At 36.4% G+C, this 16742-nt stretch overlaps 1 protein-coding gene across 4 annotated transcripts in view; it reads left to right on the top strand.

Moving 5' to 3' along the window:
- Nucleotides 1-16742, top strand: part of MKLN1 (muskelin 1) — a 379727-nt gene that overhangs the window by 345683 nt on the left and 17302 nt on the right. For all 4 annotated transcript variants that reach the window (XM_013963507.2, XM_018046917.1, XM_018046919.1 and 1 more), the window contains 3 exons: nt 8074-8221; nt 9192-9306; nt 11132-11271. In XM_013963507.2, coding sequence (XP_013818961.1) covers nt 8074-8221; nt 9192-9306; nt 11132-11271 — 403 coding nt within the window. The remainder of the gene's footprint in view (nt 1-8073; nt 8222-9191; nt 9307-11131; nt 11272-16742) is intronic.

Below are 16742 nucleotides of genomic sequence, written 5' to 3'. Positions count from 1 at the left end.
TTTTGCAGCCTTTCTTACAGGATGCAAGCTTATATGCATGCAGGCTTTCTTACAGGATGCATAAACTGAGGATAGGAAGGCAGGCTGGGACATGTACATGGTTATCAAAGCACAGCTGCCTTGTTTCCTATCTTCACCTAGCGTCTGTGGTGAAGATTTGGAGTCACTAAAGCTCTGCTCTCATTCTTGCTCAGGCCCCTTTGTCCTTATTATAAGCTCCCCACAGGAGTCTTTCTCAGGGTCCACTCCTGCTTTTTGTATTTGATAATTTACTCAGAAATTTACCATCTCATATTGCTAGTGGTTTGGGCTCTCTTCCTTGGCTGTGATTTCTTTGTCAGTATAATCCCAACTGCTGTTTCTCAAGATACCTCAGAATTTCTTATCTGTTGGTACTTTCTTGACATTTCCAGTCCTGTTTTTTTGTTTTTCTTTTGGCTAGAATTCTGCCATTTCAAGTGGGATGCTGGGAAGGAAGAAAAATGTGGTTAAGGTTTAGCTTGCTATCTAAAACCAAAAGCCCCAACCTTTTGATTTAATAAGCAGCAGCTGTTGGTAGTAAAAATTCAACTCTAAAATGCCTACTAGGGCTAGACCATAATTTTTGGTTTCTGTATATATGTAACATTTAACATGTAATTTTCTTTAGTAAGAATTCATAAAATCTTTGCTTTAAATGAAAAGTAAGGTTTTTTTTTTCCTTCTGTTTACAAAGGAGATAACAAATCCAGACTTCTTTTGAAGGTAGATATGAAAAACTTTATTTTTTTTAATTGAATTACAATGCTGTGTTAGTTTCTGGTACAGCAAAATGATTCCATCATATCCTTTTCCATTATAGATTGTTCAGGATACTGAATATAGTTCCCTGTGCCATAAGTAGGACCTTGTTGTTTATTTTGGATGTAGTGATTTGTATCTGCAAATCCCAAACTCCTAGTTTATCCCTTCCTACCCTTTCTCCTTTGGTAACCATAAGTTTGTTTTCTGTCTGTGAGTCTGGTCCTGTTCTCTGAATATGTTCATTTGTGTCATATTTTAGATTCCACATATAAGTGATGATATTTGTCTTTTTCTAAAGACTTCACTTAGTATAACAATTGCTAGGTGCATCCGTGTTGCTGTTGTCATTGTTCAGTCACTAAGTCTTGTCCAGCTCTTTGCGACCCCATGAACTGCAGCATGCCAGGCTTCCTTGTCCTTCACTATCTCCCAGAGTTTGCTCAAACTCATGTCTACTGAGTCAGTGATGCCATCCAACCATCTCAACCTCTCTCTCCCTCTTCTCCTACCCTCAGTCTTTCCTGGCATCAGGGTCTTTTCCAATGAGTCAGCTCTTTGCATCAGGGAGCCCAGAGTATTGGCACCTCAACTTCAACATCAATCCTTCAAATGAATATTCAGGGTTAATTTCCTTTAGGATTGACTAGTTTGATCTCCTTGTAGTCCAAGAGACTCTTCAGAGTCTTCTCCAGCATTAAAGTTCGAAAGCATCAATTCTTTGGTGCTCAGCCTTCTTTATGGTCCAACTCTCCTATCTGTACATGACTACTAGAAAAACCATAACTTTGACTGTATGGATTTTTGTTGATAAAGTGATGTCTCTGCTTTTTAATATACTGTCTAGGTTTGTCATAGCTTTTCTTCCAAGGACCAAGCATCTTTGAATTTTGTTGCTGCAGTCACTGTCCGCAGTGACTTTGGAGCCCAAGAAAATGAAATCTGTCACTGTTAATTAACACTTTTCCCCCATCTGTTTGCCACAAAGTGTTGAGACTGGATGGCCATGATCTTAGTTTTTTGAATGTTTGAGTTTTAAGTCAGCTTTTTCACTCTCCTTTTTCACCTTCATTTAGAAGTTCTTTAGTTCCTCTTCACCTTCTGCCAGTAGGGTAGTATCATCTGCATATCTGAGGTTGTTGATACTTCTTCTGGCAGTCTTAATTCCAGCTCGTGATTCATCCAGCCCAGTCTTTTGCATGATGTACTCTGCGTATGAGTTAAATAAGCAGGGTGACAGTATACAGCTTTGACGTACTTCCTTTCTCAATTTTGAACCAGTCTGTTGTTCTGTGTCCAGTTCTAACTGTTGTTCCTTGTCCTGCATACAGTATTCTCAGGAGACAAATAAGGTGGTCTAGTATTTCTAACAGTGGAAACAGTGACAGACTTTATTTTCTTGGGCTCCAAAATCACTGCAGATGGTGACTGCAGTCATGAAATTAAAAGACGCTTACTCCTTGGAAGAAAAGTTATGACCAACCTAGACAGCGTATTTAAAAGCAGAGACATTACTTTGCTGACAAAGGTCCGTCTAGTCAAAGCTATGGTTTTTCCAGTAGTCATGTATGGATTTGAGAGTTGGACTATAAAGAAAGCTGAGTGCCAAAGAATTGATGCTTATGAACTGTGGTGTTGGAGAAGACTCTTGAGAGTCCCTTGGACTGCAAGGAGGACCAAGGAAAGGAAAGGAAATCAGTCCTGAATATACATTGGAAGGACTGATGTTGAAGCTGAAACTCCAATACTTTGGCTACCTGAGGCAAAGAGCTGACTCATTTGTAAAGACCCTGATGCTGGGAAAGATTGAAGGCAGGAGAAGGGGATGACGGAGGATGAGATGGTTGAATGTCATCACTGACTCAACGGACATGAGTTTGAGTAAACCCTGGGTGTTGGTGATGGACGGGAGGCCTGGTGTCCTGCAGTCCATGGGGTCGCAAAGAGTTGGACAGAACTAAGCGGCTGAACTGAACTGAGTATTCCTATCTCTTTAAGGATTTTCCACTCTTTTCCACTCTTTGATGTGATCCACACAGTCAAGGGGTTTAGTGTAGTCAATGAGGCAGAAGTAGATGTTTTTCTGGAGCTCTCTTGCTTTCTTTATGATCCACCCGATGTTGACAACTAGATCTCTGGTTCCTCTGCTTTTTCTAAATCCAACCTGTACATCTGGAAGTTCTTGGTTCATGTTCTGCTGAAGCCTAGCGTGAAGGATTTTGAGCATAATCTTACTAGCATGTGAAATGAGTGGAGTTGTCTGATAGTTTGAGCATTCTTTGGCATTGCCTTTCTTTGGGATTGGAATGAAGACTGACCTTTTCCAGTCCTGTGGCCACTTCTGTGTGTTCTAAATTTGCTGGCATATTGAGTGTGGCAGTTTAGCAGCATCATCTTTTAGAGTTAGAAATAGCTCAGCTGGAATGCCATCACCTCCACTAGCTTTGTTCATAGTGATGCTTCTTAAGGCCCGCTTGCCTTCCCATTCCAGGATGTCTGGCTCTAGGTGAGTGATCACACCATCGTGATTATCTGGGTCATTAAGATCTTTTTTAGTATAGTTCTTCTGTGTATTCTTGACACCTCTTCTTAAACTCTTCTGCTTCTGTTAGGTCCTTGCCGTTTCTGTCCTTTATTGTGCCCATCTGTCTATGAACAGTATGAAAAGGCAAAATCCATGTTGCTACAAATGGCATTATTTCATTCTTTTTGTGGCGGAGTCGTGTTTATATATATTTCTACACACATACACATACATCTTCTTTATCCTTTTACCTGTTAGTGGACATTTAGATCTCTTCCATGTCTTGGTTATTGAAAATATTGTTTCTATGAATACTGGGGTGGGTGTATCTCTTCAAATTAGAGGAAAAGCTTTATTTTTATTGGTTTCTTATTGAAATGTTCTTTGAATTGTTAGTGTCTGTAGAGTGGAATGGAAATAGGAATTAAACTTAAGTACAATTTGTAAAATTTAAGTGAAAGGCCATTAACATAGATGCATTCAGTGTAAGTTTGAATTAACCCTTAATTTTAGGAACTCTTTAGATATAAGTTTTCATTTTTAGTTTAGTTTCATTTTTAGTTTAGTTATTTTTCATTAGAGAAAAAATACTTTAATCTCTAGTTTTAGTTTGTAACTAAATGACTTTAAAACATAGGGTTTTTTAAGTGCCATTAAAATTGTCTTTTGAAACCTGAATTCTCTTTCCATGTAAATAGCAGCATTTCAAATATTAATGTAAAATTTTGTCCTTGAGAAATTTGAGAGGATGTGTGAGTTTTTCACTTATTACTAAAAGTTCCCAGTATGTATACCCAGATTTTTTTTTCTATATTTTGATTTAGATTGTTCTTCTTTTCTTATAACCATAAAAGCAATATATATTGGAAGTTTTCATATTATACAGTTAGAAAGTTAAAATGTCCTAACTTCCCCCTCTCCAGTAACTATTATTTTTATGTACTTTCATATTTTTTTCTATTCACATGTATGTAAATATTTTATATGTGAACATTTTTCTTGTCATTAGTATGCAATAAAAATTATATTTGTAAAGATCTGTAAAGTTAAGAATTAGTAGAAATTCTGTCCTTGAGAGATTTTGCATTTGAATATTTTAGAGTAAAATATTTGAAAACCTCCAAAAAATTTCAGTGAAACATTTTTACTCTTATTTTTCACAAGTTTCCATTCCAAGTCTCTCTTTAGCCAGTTCAGAGAGTTTTATATTTTTGTGCTGATGGAAATAAATGCTTGTTTATTGATACTTCCTTCCTGCTTTTGTTCATTCCACTCTATTGCATTCTTAACAGCCTCCTGATTGATCTCTGTGTCTCAGGATCCTCTCACTGTGCCTGTCTCTGCTGCACACTCATTGTTGGTAGACATGTCAAATGATGCTGTGACCCGGTGGGCAAAAGGGGGTGGGAAATGACTCCTGATAGGTACAGGGTTTGTTTTTGGAGTGATGAAAATATTCTAAAATTAGATTATGATGATATTTTTACAGTGGATAAAAAAAAAAAAAAAACCAGCTAGGTAAATAGGTGAATCACATGGTATTTGGTTAATATTCAGTAAAGTTGTTTAAAAAGCCAATAAAAGATTTAAATATATAAGTCTGATGCAAAAATCAGTGTTACGTAGAGTAAAAGGCATATTGTATGTGAAAGAGCAAAGAAATGGGAAGTATATGTTTTCTAATATGCTTTATAATCAAAGTAATTTTTTATAATTCTTATAATACACATTTGGTAAACATGGAAGTCTTGCCTCCCTAAGTATTGTAAACCGGCCCACTGCTTTTGTTTTTAAGAAGGAACACTTGTCATTTTTTTCATGTGTTACAAAGCTGCTTCTAGGTAAAAATGTGACAGTATGGACGAGGAAGCATATAAAACTTGGTCTTACATCCCTCTGCATTCTTCCTTGCCTTGTGTAGCCCAGGACTCCTTTATTGTCCTCTTAGTGACTCCAGCCCTGTTTTAATATAATTCAAAATCTCTTTCCCACTCTACTGATTTCCATTCCACCCAGAAATTTCCCTTTCCTCAGTGGGTCCTTATTTAAGGTAAGCAGTTTGCTGCATTCATTTATAAGTCATACATCTCTGATATTTGCATTTTAAAAGATTATAGAATAGGGATTAGCAGATGTTTGCTGTGAAGAACCAGCTGTAATTATTGCCATTGCAGCTACTCAACCTTGCTATTGTGGGGTGAAATCAGCCACAGACACAGTGTGAATGATTGACTGAGGCCTGATTTGAACCTAAGCAAATCAGATGGAGCCATAGTTTGTCAACCCATGCTATAGAATTCTAAATGGAATGAAGAAATATAAGGGCAAAAAATTTAGGCAGTTATGTCCTCTGCTACTACCATTAATGAAAATGATTTCATTTCTTTACTGTTTTATCTTCCAAGATTATCTGAGGAACAGGTCAGAACCAAGGTACTTTTGAAAGTTTACCAGGGTTAAATTAGAAAATACCAGGCTTTACATGACCACTAAAAACGGTGTAGAATGAGAGTTGAGGTTATTATTAAGGTTAGGTTGGTGTATGTGTGTATTAAGATAAATGTATTTTTCTGTGGATGCATATGTTACATATGTGTGTGTGCATACAGTTTTTACTATATTTACTGTGGGGTACATTCGGATAGTCTCTAAAATATTCCTAACAAATTTATTGAATGTGAATATAAAAGATAGATGAATTAAACTAGGAAAAAGTCAATATTGCATTATTTGACCCTACTAAAGTAGATAAAGACGAATGAGTATCGGTGTGGTTAGCATTTGCTTCCGTATTATTATGGATTGATTGAGATGTTTTACTTCAAAGCTGATGTTTGTGTAGCTTTTCCAGCATATGATACTTGTTCATGTATAAAAGAAATTTAATACTATAACAATGACATTGTTTTTAGATCTGTGGCAAGTATGTTGTCAATCACAAAATTATATTTCTACTACTGTGCAGATCACAGTAAACTGTGGAAAATTCTGAAAGAGTTGGGAATACCAGACCACCTGACGTGCCTCTTGAGAAACTTGTATGCAGGTCAGGAAGCAACCGTTAGAACTGGACATGGAAAAACAGACTGGTTCCAAATAGGAAAAGGAGTACGTCAAGGCTGAATATTGTCACCCTGCTTGTTTAACTTATATGCAGAGTACATCATGAGAAATGCTGGGCTGCAAGAAGCACAAGCTGGAATCAAGATTGCTGGGAGAAATATCAATAACCTCAGATATGCAGATGACACCACTCTTATGGCAGAAAGTGAAGAGGAACTAAAAAGCCTTTTGATGAAAGTGAAAGAGGAGAGTGAAAAAGTTGGCCTAAAGCTCAACATTCAGAAAACGAAGATCATGGCATCTGGTCCCATCACTTCATGGGAAATAGGTGTTTTGGGGGGCTCCCAAATCACTGCAGATGGTGACTGCAGCCATGAAGTTAAAAGACTCTTACTCCTTGGAAGGAAAGTTATGACCAACCTAGTTAGCATATTGAAAAGCAGAGACATTACTTTGCCGACAAAGGTCTGTCTAGTCAAGGCTATGGTTTTTCCAGTGGTCATGTATGGATTTGAGAGTTGGACTGTGAAGAAAGCTGAGTGCTAAAGAATTGATGCTTTTGAACTGTGGTGTTGGAAAAGACTCTTGAGAGTCCCTTGGACTGCAAGGAGATCCAACCAGTCCATTCTGAAGGAGATCAGCCGTGGGTGTTCTTTGGAAGGAATGATGCTAAAGCTGAAACTCCAGTACTTTGGCCACCTTATGCGAAGAGTTGACTCATTGGAAAAGACTCTGATGCTGGGAGGGATTAGGGGGCGGGAGGAGAAGGGGACAACAGAGGATGAGATGGCTGTATGGCATCACTGACCTGATGAACACGAGTCTGCGTGAAGTACGGGAGTTGGTGATGGACAGGGAGGCCTGGCGTGCTGCGATTCATGGGGTTGCAAAGAGTTGGACACGACTGAGCGACTGAACTGACTGACTGAGGGAGTCCAAACCACTCTGGAAAACAAAATGGCATATTTTACCCCCAAATATGTAGTTTTCTTGGAAACTTTGTCATTTAATTATATGTCTTGAACAGGTATTTTAGATGACTTTGACTTTATTAAACAAACCTGTGTGTCAAATTTTTGTTTTTCTTAGTCAAGATTGAAATATTTTGTCTCTGCTATTAAATTAGAACCAGTCAAGAGAATAATCAGTTAAATAAAGCATTGCCCCTTCTCTCAATAAAAATAATTATATTGCACACTCGTTCTACCTCTTTTCTCCTTCTAACTCCATCCTGATAGTTATCATTCATTTATTTCAGCAAATAGTTGAGTAACTGTTACATGCCTGGCAGTTGTTTTAGGTACTGGGAACAAAACAGTGATCCAAACAACCTTTGCCCTTATAGAGCTTATGTTTTAGAGTGAGGAGAGGGCAATAAACATTTGATTGTTGTTTAATATAAAAGTTATGTCATGGACTTCCCTGGTGATCCAGTGGCTAAGAGTTCTGCACTCATAATGCAGAGGGCCCCTGTTCAAGCCCTGGTCAGGGAACTAGATCCCACATGCTGCAACTAAAAAATCCTGTATGCTGCAATGAAGACTGAAGATCCCACATGCTGCAGTTAAGACCTGGTGTAGCCAAATAAATAAATAAATATTTTTTTTTTAAAAAGCTATGTCATATGTTAGAAGATAAGTGCTGAAGTAGTACTAACCTGTTAGCTAATGTTAACACTGTCCTCTTATTTTCTCTTCAATTTATAGTTCCAATGACAGGATTCACACAGAGAGCAACCATTGATCCAGAGCTGAATGAAATACATGTCTTATCTGGACTCAGCAAAGACAAGGAAAAGAGGGAAGAGAATGTCAGAAATTCATTCTGGATTTATGATATTGTAAGAAATAGTTGGTAAGTAGCTCTTGTCTGTGTTGAAATCCCTGTGTAACATTTCTTTGAGGTTGAGGTTGTTGGTTTATTCAGAAGAAGAGGGAGGTAGAAGGCTTACCTTAGTTTGTGATGTCATATATTTTAATATCAGTATTAGGGATTGGAAGAGTCAGTATTGGTACCCATGTTTACAATGATGTCCAGCAATGGATTTTACCTCTGAATTTTTCAGTTAGTAGATATCTCCTGGTTGAGCATCAGGAGAATTATATTTCAGTCTATCTTTTGCTACCATGTAGATGAGTAAGCTTGAGAACAATGTATTTTTAATGTTCCCAGGCCTTTCTTAGTTTTTATGAAATGAAGCAGTTTGACTAGAGCAAAATTGAGAGAAGGGGTGTATTATTATTTAGCATATTCAAACCTAGGACCCTTTTGTCACAGAGCACCTCACAGAACTGCTATACATTTTTCTTTGAAAAACACTGACCTAGAGGACCCAGCTCTAATGTTCTGTAGTACTACCTAAGTGAATATTCTCCAGAACAGAGGAACTTCTGAGAACTTCCATTCAGTAATGGAAGGTGATGCTCGGCAACTAAGGGATTTGTTATCTTCTAAATAGGACATTTATTTATAGTAAGAATGAAAGCAATCTGCTGTGAGTTTTCATTGTATAATAGATAAATATGATATCATCTCTTTCAACCTTTGGTTTAAGCCTTCATATATGCTGATCCTATTTCATAACACAAAGTAGGTTGTTCTTAAATGAGATTTTGATGGACATTAAAGAACTTCAGAACTCAGTTCTAACAAATTCAGATTATTTTATATGAGAGTGACCAGAACTTTAAGATTTGATGTGAACAAATTTATAATCTTTTGTTGGTAATTAGACATTGCATTAATTTGCTTGCTACAATTATATTAACCTTATGTGTACTGCTAATTTTCTAGGATAGAATGCCTTAAAAGCAATGTCTTGCAGGTCTTGTGTCTATAAGAATGATCAAGCTGCAAAGGATAATCCAAGTAAAAGTCTTCAGGAGGAGGAACCATGTCCAAGATTTGCCCATCAGCTTGTATATGATGAATTACACAAGGTATCCTAACTACATTGACCGGTAAACTTTCTATGACGTACAATCAGAAAGAATCTCAAAATAACTGTTTCTGATTATTTTCAGTAGATCTGAATAAAAATAACCAACATTTACTAGAATATGTAGCACAGATATCACTTCTCCCTGAAATTCCTTAAAAGAATAAACATTTTTGCATAATCCATAGTTCCTGGCACATTTCTTATGAAAATGGCCAGTGGCTATTGCTTCTTAGCTGCATAGATCTGATATATAGCATGGCCTATTGTTTCTATAATATGACTATTCAGGTAGAAGATACACAGTTTTCAGCACTTGTATACCTTTTTCCATGATATGAAAAGATATATATAACTTCCTGATTTTAGATTTTCCCGTTGTGTAAGAAATCTTTATTTTTCCTGTGATTGACATATCTATTCCATCAGCCTTGTGAAAATAGTTCTGAATTCTGAAGTTTTCGTGTCACTAAGTGTTTAGTGTGGTTTCTTTAGGTATTTCTCCCTTAAACTTTACATATAGTTTAATGATTGGGCTCAGATTATATAGTAAATTCCTGACAGAACCATATTATCTCTGTTAAATTCTCAATCATTTGAGATCTTTAGGTAAACGATACCATTCAAATAACTAAAACCCCTTTCTCTTAGAGTCTCCCAAAGTGAAGGTTAAATGAATTCTCATCTATAGGATAGAAATAATATCTCTGTTGTATAACACTGCTGATTATAAATGTTTAAAAATATCAAAAAAAGCTTTACCACTTTGAATACAGACTATTACTAAACCTTTAATAGTGTCATTATGCCATTATGGCATTCCTTTCACATTTCTTGTGTGGTATTGTCAGGGGAGCGTGTAATTTCCTCATTCTGTCTTGCCACAGCAAAAATTGAAGTGGCAGACCAGTGTTACAGCTTGGTTACAGCTCAGTTTAAGCAGTGGACCAGTGCTACAGCTCAGTTTTATTTGCCAAGCAAGGGAAAATGCATCCTCTAGGAGTGAGGGTGGGCCAACCCAAAAGAAGCGCTGGGCTCAATTTTGACTCCTCTTTTTATATGACTTTTCTCCTCCCTCTGAGCCTGCCCTGTGTAAATTGGGCTAGCCAGGAGGGCTGTTTGCTTCACCTGAGGTTCTCACTCCAGTCCTTGGAACTTCCTTTGTTCTGTTTTTGTGGGCTTTTTCCTTTCTTTGTCTTTTAGCCACTGCTATATTGGACTCCTGTTTCCTATTCTAACTATCTAACAGTATTAATTATATGATAGAATAATATTTTAAAAGTTATTTCACAAATCATACATCTCATTTAATATTTAACATTAGGGCTAATATTCAGTTATATTCATATTGAAACATATTCAACAAAAGTTAAGATGCTAAAAATTTTTAAACTTCTAGCTATTTTTGACCTTGAGTAATTCAACTTGTGTGTCAGTTTTTTTAAAAGATGATTTTTTATTATGATCGACCCTTGATTAACTTGATAATCCCCATTATTTGTTGCCTAAGCAAACTGTATCTTAGGATAGCTTCTTACTACCATTGCTCTATTTTTATGTCTTTCATTTGCAGTGTAACTGTGGTAATACAGCTTATTTTAACATGAAATGTAATTTAAGGAAGTAATCACAGTACTTTAAAGTAAAATGAAAACTTGAGAAAAATCAGAGGAAGCCTTTGGTAGACATGCAGGAATGTTTTAGGTTTTTTGTATGAGTAAACAAGTTACATGTTATACACTACTACCAAAATGAAGAAATTTTACTACGATTTTCCTGAGTATGCATGCATTTTTAAAATATCTGATTTGCTTTATTTATTATAGGTTCATTATTTATTTGGTGGGAATCCAGGAAAATCATGCTCCCCAAAGATGAGATTAGATGACTTCTGGTCACTGAAATTGTGTAGGCCTTCAAAAGATTACTTACTGCGGCATTGCAAGTACCTCATAAGAAAACACAGGTATAAAAATAATTCACTAAAAACTTTTATTTAGCATAATCAGCTATTGTTGATACTACCTAAGCTTTGGAGATGTGACTTTATCTTTGGAAATTTAGTGACACGACAGTGTAAATATTGTGAAGATCGTGACTTTTGTAAATGCCCTGTTACTCTCCTTATTTTTTTCTTTCTTTTTTAAAGAAAGGTACAAAGTGAAGATAGATCTTAATGCTGAAAGTTATTAAAGATAAGCAAGGATATATTGCAGCTGTCAAAATAATGGAAAAAGTTTCTATGAACATGATGAACTTACCTTCAAGTAACTCAAGGCCTAACCTACTACAAATAATATCATTTCTAGAATTATTGGCATTTGACTGACCTATTGTTGATTCTCTTAACAGTAAATATGATGATATAGTTGACTAAATAATCTCTTTATACTTTGATGTTTCAGAATACAATTTAAAATATTATAGTTTTGCATCATTACTTTTGCAATATAATTGCAAAATCATGTAATCAAACATTTTCATATATATCTCCTCAGTCTTGTTTGTTTTTTAGCCTTAGCAAATGATAAGCTACTGAAAAATGTAGAAAAATACATCTGTTCCCTTGGTTGCTAATAGTGTTAGATTGTAATTAAAATTTACAGTTTGGGGGGAGAGACAGCTTTTAATGATGATAATAGATACCATAGATTGCCGGGAGAAATATCAATAACCTCAGATATGCAGATGACACCACCTTTATGGCAGAAAGTGAAGAGGAACTAAAAAGCCTCTTGATGAAAGTGAAAGCGGAGAGTGAAGAAGTTGGCTTAAAGCTCAACATTCAGAACATGAAGATCATGGCATCTGGTCCCATCACTTCATGGGAAATAGATGGGGAAACAGTGTCAGACTTCATTTTGGGGGGGCTCCAAAATCACTGCAGATGGTGATTGCAGCCATGAAATTAAAAGATGCGTACTCCTTGGAAGAAAAGTTATGACCAACCTAGATAGCATATTCAAAAGCAGAGACATTACTTTGCCGACTAAGGTCCGTCTAGTCAAGGCTATGGTTTTTCCTGTGGTCATGTATGGATGTGAGAGTTGGACTGTGAAGAAAGCTGAGCGCCGAAGAATTGATACTTTTGAACTGTGGTGTTGGCGAAGACTCTTTGAGAGTCCCTTGGACTGCAAGGACATCCAGCTAGTCCATTCTAAAGGAGATCAGCCCTGGGATTTCTTTGGAGGGAATGATGCTGAAGCTGAAACTCTAATACTTTCGCCACCTCATGCAAAGAGTTGACTCATTGGAAAAGACTCTGATGCTGGGAGGGATTGGGGTCAGGAGGAGAAGGGGACGAGAGAGGATGAGATGGCTGGATGGCATCACTGACTCGATGGACTGAGTGATGGATGGAGTCTGAGTGAACTCTGGGAGTTGGTGATGGACAGGGAGGCCTGCATGCTGTGATTCATGGGGTCAGACACGACTGAGTGACTGAACTGAACTGAACTGATGAACAATTTTTGTATGCTAAATCCTGCATGTTATTTGCACAATAAGTCAGTGGAGAAGTTACTGTTACAGTTACTCTTTTTGTAAAAGAGGAAATGGAGCCATTTTTAAGTGGATTGTGTAACTCATCTAAGGTCATTCAGCTGTGACAGCAGGATTTGATCCTGAGTGTTCTGACTCCAGAGTTTTTACCACTTCACCACCACCGCCGCTTCCACTTCATACACATATGTATATACACAGACATGCATACTTATGTGTATTTATATGTTTATTATATAATTGTGTATTATATTTTATTAATATATAGAATAAAATTAAAACCTCTGTGTAGGTATAAAATAGATTTTTATTTCTTTATCATATCATGTTTACCTGTTATTTCTTACTCTGCTTTCACAAGTTGTGCTTAAGAAACAAATTGATAAGAGATATGAGGTGCTTCTGTTGCTTTGTCATTACTATGAATAAGTAAGAGTATTTCCTATAGAATCTATAGGAGAAAGGGGCTGAATTGTCACGTTGGATGGATAGCAACATTCTGTCTTATTAGCAACATTTAAGCTTAAAGTACCTTCCAGTCTAGTTCCAGTTCAGTCACTCAGTTGTGTCCGACTCTTTACTACTGCATGAATTGCAGCACACCAGGCCTCCCTGTCCATCACCAACTGCCAGAGTTTACTCAGACTGACGTCCATCGAGTCAGTGATGCCATCCAGCCATCTCATCCTCTTGTTGTCCCCTTCTCCTCCTGCCCTCAATCCCTCCCAGCATCAGGGTCTTTTCCAATGAGTCAACTCTTTGCATGAGGTAGCCGAAGTATTAGAGTTTCAGCTTTAGCATCAGTCCTTCCAATGAACACCCAGGACTGATCTCCTTTAGAATGGACTGGTTGGATCTCTTTGCAGTCCAAGGGACTCTCAAAGAGTCTTCGCCAACACCACAGTTCAAAAGTATCAATTTTTCGGCGCTCAGCTTTCTTCACAGTCCAACTCTCACATCCATACATGACCACTGGAAAAACCATAGCCTTGACTAGATGGACCTTTGTTGGCAAAGTAATGTCTCTGCTTTTCAATATGGATAGGTTGGTCATAACTTTCCTTCAGCTAATGTTATTTTGCATTGCTAAAATTTTGTTCCTTGGTATTTTACTTAATGTTAAACTTTGTTTTTAAAGGGATAAGACAGGTTTGGGAAAATCATAGTCGGGGTGTTTTTTTTTTTTTTTTCCTTCCCTACATCAGATACAACAACTATAGTTAGAATGTTGAGTTTGGTTTTTGAAAAAAATTTCTTGACCAAAAGCCCACTAGAGGTTTAAAAGAGCTGTTTAGTACTATATGAAAAGACTTGGAATTTACTTGTAAATACTTCCCTCTGGCTTTTAATTAGAAAAGTAATACATGGTTAAAAAAGGATAAAAAAGTCCTCTCTCTCTACTGCAGAGAATTGAATCATCCCTCATCCCACCATTCAGAAATAATATTTTGGTTATGTATCCAGTGAACTGTAGGTGCACAAATAAATTTTTGTTGCTTTAACTAAAAAATAGGAATCATCTTGCTTTGAATCTGATTTCTTTTAATAAGTGATGTACTATAAATGTCTTATTCCTTACATTAGTAAATATAATGACTACATAGTGTTCTACTCTGTGTAATTTACATAACTAGTCTCCTTTTGTAGAATATTTAGATTATTTCTAACTTATTTACAGTTATAAATAACAGAAATAACAGTGTGGTTAATGTTATCATGTAAGTCTGTGTGCTCCTCTGTGGCCTCTCTGGTGGCTCAGATGGTCAAGAATCAACCTGCAATCCAGGAGGCCTGGGTTCGATCCTTGGATCGGGAAGATCCTCTGGAAAAGGAAGTGGCAACAGACTCCAGTATTCTTGCCTGGAGAATCTCATGGGCAGAGGAGTCTGGCAGTCTACATTATTTTTGATCTTTGGCAGTTTTTCTCCTTTAAAAATCTATCAGTGGGCAGGCAAAATGACAATTTATGGGAATCTGAAATACTATGAAATATTATGGCATCTTTTAAGTTTTAGATACAAAGCATCATTGTTAGTAACTTGTGCTAGTAAATGCACAAAGTGAGGCATGAAAGTGAATAAGGAAAATAATAATCAGTAACAAATTATTTAAATTTGTAATTATATGATGAAAGACTAGCAAATCTTTTGAGTGTGATTCATGAAATAAAGTGACTGAAGTTGAAAGACAGTTTTGTGTGATTGAGCAAATAATAAGCCTTTGAAATTTGTTACTATTTAGTTAAAATATAAATTTTAGTTAAAATACAAATTTGGAGGGAGACAAATTTGTGTTGACTGCCAAGAATGTGTATTTGTTCTTAATGGTGACACATGATACAGAAAATAAAGTGCCACTCTTCTGTAACATTCAAGTTTCCAAACATATGATTGGGGGATAGAAAGGGGCAAAAGAAAACCGTTATTGATAGGATTAGTCCCTTGTTCTTTTAGGTAGAGGGCACAGTTATTGGCTGAAATATAATTCTAGATGGCAGACATAGTCCAATAATAAGTTTTAGCAGGCTAACCAAAAAAGCTTTGAAAAAACACAACTTCCAGGAAAATGGATGCTTTTGCTGGATTTATTTAATAGAACCATAGATATGTGTTGATTAAGTTATCAGATTACAGAGGATAAAAACATACTTAAGAGTATCTCACTGGAAAAGAAAGAGTATATCCAGAGAATTAAAGTACTTTCTTAGCACTTGAACATTGAAGCCTAATGAAGAATTGTTTAAGATGCTGAGACAGTTCTGATTAGCTAGAAGCTACTGAAGTAACTTTCCTTGTAATTGAGCCTTTCTCTTTCTGCTTCTTTCTGTCTGGTTTTCTTGTTCTACTTCTTGACTCTGTCTTCCCTTACGGCTTTGGTAGGTAGCTAGGTAGGAAGGGAGAGGATAGAAGGGAAAGGATCTACACCATTTCATGTCTTCTACCTGTTGCCTTCTGTGGTTTGTGTTTTTGTGTTCTTGTGTATCTCTCATTCAGTTTCTCTAAGAGCTTATCTTAGAGAAAGTTCCCTGGAGAGTGTATCCTGGAAAGAATTTTGCCAGACCACTTTATAAATGGCCCAGCAAGCTCAAGATGACTGCTTTTGGTTCAGGTGCCAAAACTAATTCATTGTGGACAGGATGGTAGTGTAACATGACTAAAACTCATCTGAGGGTTGTAAGGCTGGTGACAATCAGGGTATTATCTGATACAGGAAAACTGTAATATTTTGCCAGTCTTTGCCCCTCCTTGCAGGTACCCTTTCATTGAGGTTAGTTCTAAACACAGGAAATTGTTGATGCTGTCAGCTGAACATAGTCATGAAAGGCTCATTACTATTTTCCTTTTCCAAATGAAATTTAATGTCTTTTCTTTCCTTTTGTATAATACTTTGAAAAGCATACCAATTTTTTGGAAATAAATCCATATATAATTCTGTTACAAAAGGAATTATCATTATTTAAATATATAGTTGAAGCAGACTTTTAATTTAGGAGAACTCATTGTTTCCTTTCTGCTTTGGAATCAGACAAACTTGAGTTTAATTCTGTTTCTGCTGCTTACTAGGTTTTAGCATGGCCAAATTCATTTACTGGGCAACAGTTCTTCATTTCTTTTGCTTTTTAAATGATCATCAACTTGTCATAGAGGTTATGTGAGGATAAATGAAAATATATATATAAGATGCTTGATATAGTATCTAGCACAAACAATTGATAAATGGTTAGTACAGCTGTTTTTGTTATTGTTATTACTGACTGAGATGTGAAAGTAGTCTCATTAAAAAATAATTAATCATTAAAAGAAACTATAGTCATTTTGGTTTCTGAGGTATCTGTTAAACACCTCCAGTGGAAAGTATGTGACGCAAATCTAGGAAAGTATTTTTATTTTATCCCTACTTATGTTTTTATGAAACACACTTGACTCTTCTGTAGTT

The sequence above is a fragment of the Capra hircus genome, chromosome 4 (assembly GCF_001704415.2).
Source record: "Capra hircus breed San Clemente chromosome 4, ASM170441v1, whole genome shotgun sequence".
Classification (NCBI taxonomy): domain Eukaryota; kingdom Metazoa; phylum Chordata; class Mammalia; order Artiodactyla; family Bovidae; genus Capra; species Capra hircus.
Note: the sequence above shows the minus strand (reverse complement) of the source record. Positions and strands in the feature narration are given on the sequence as shown.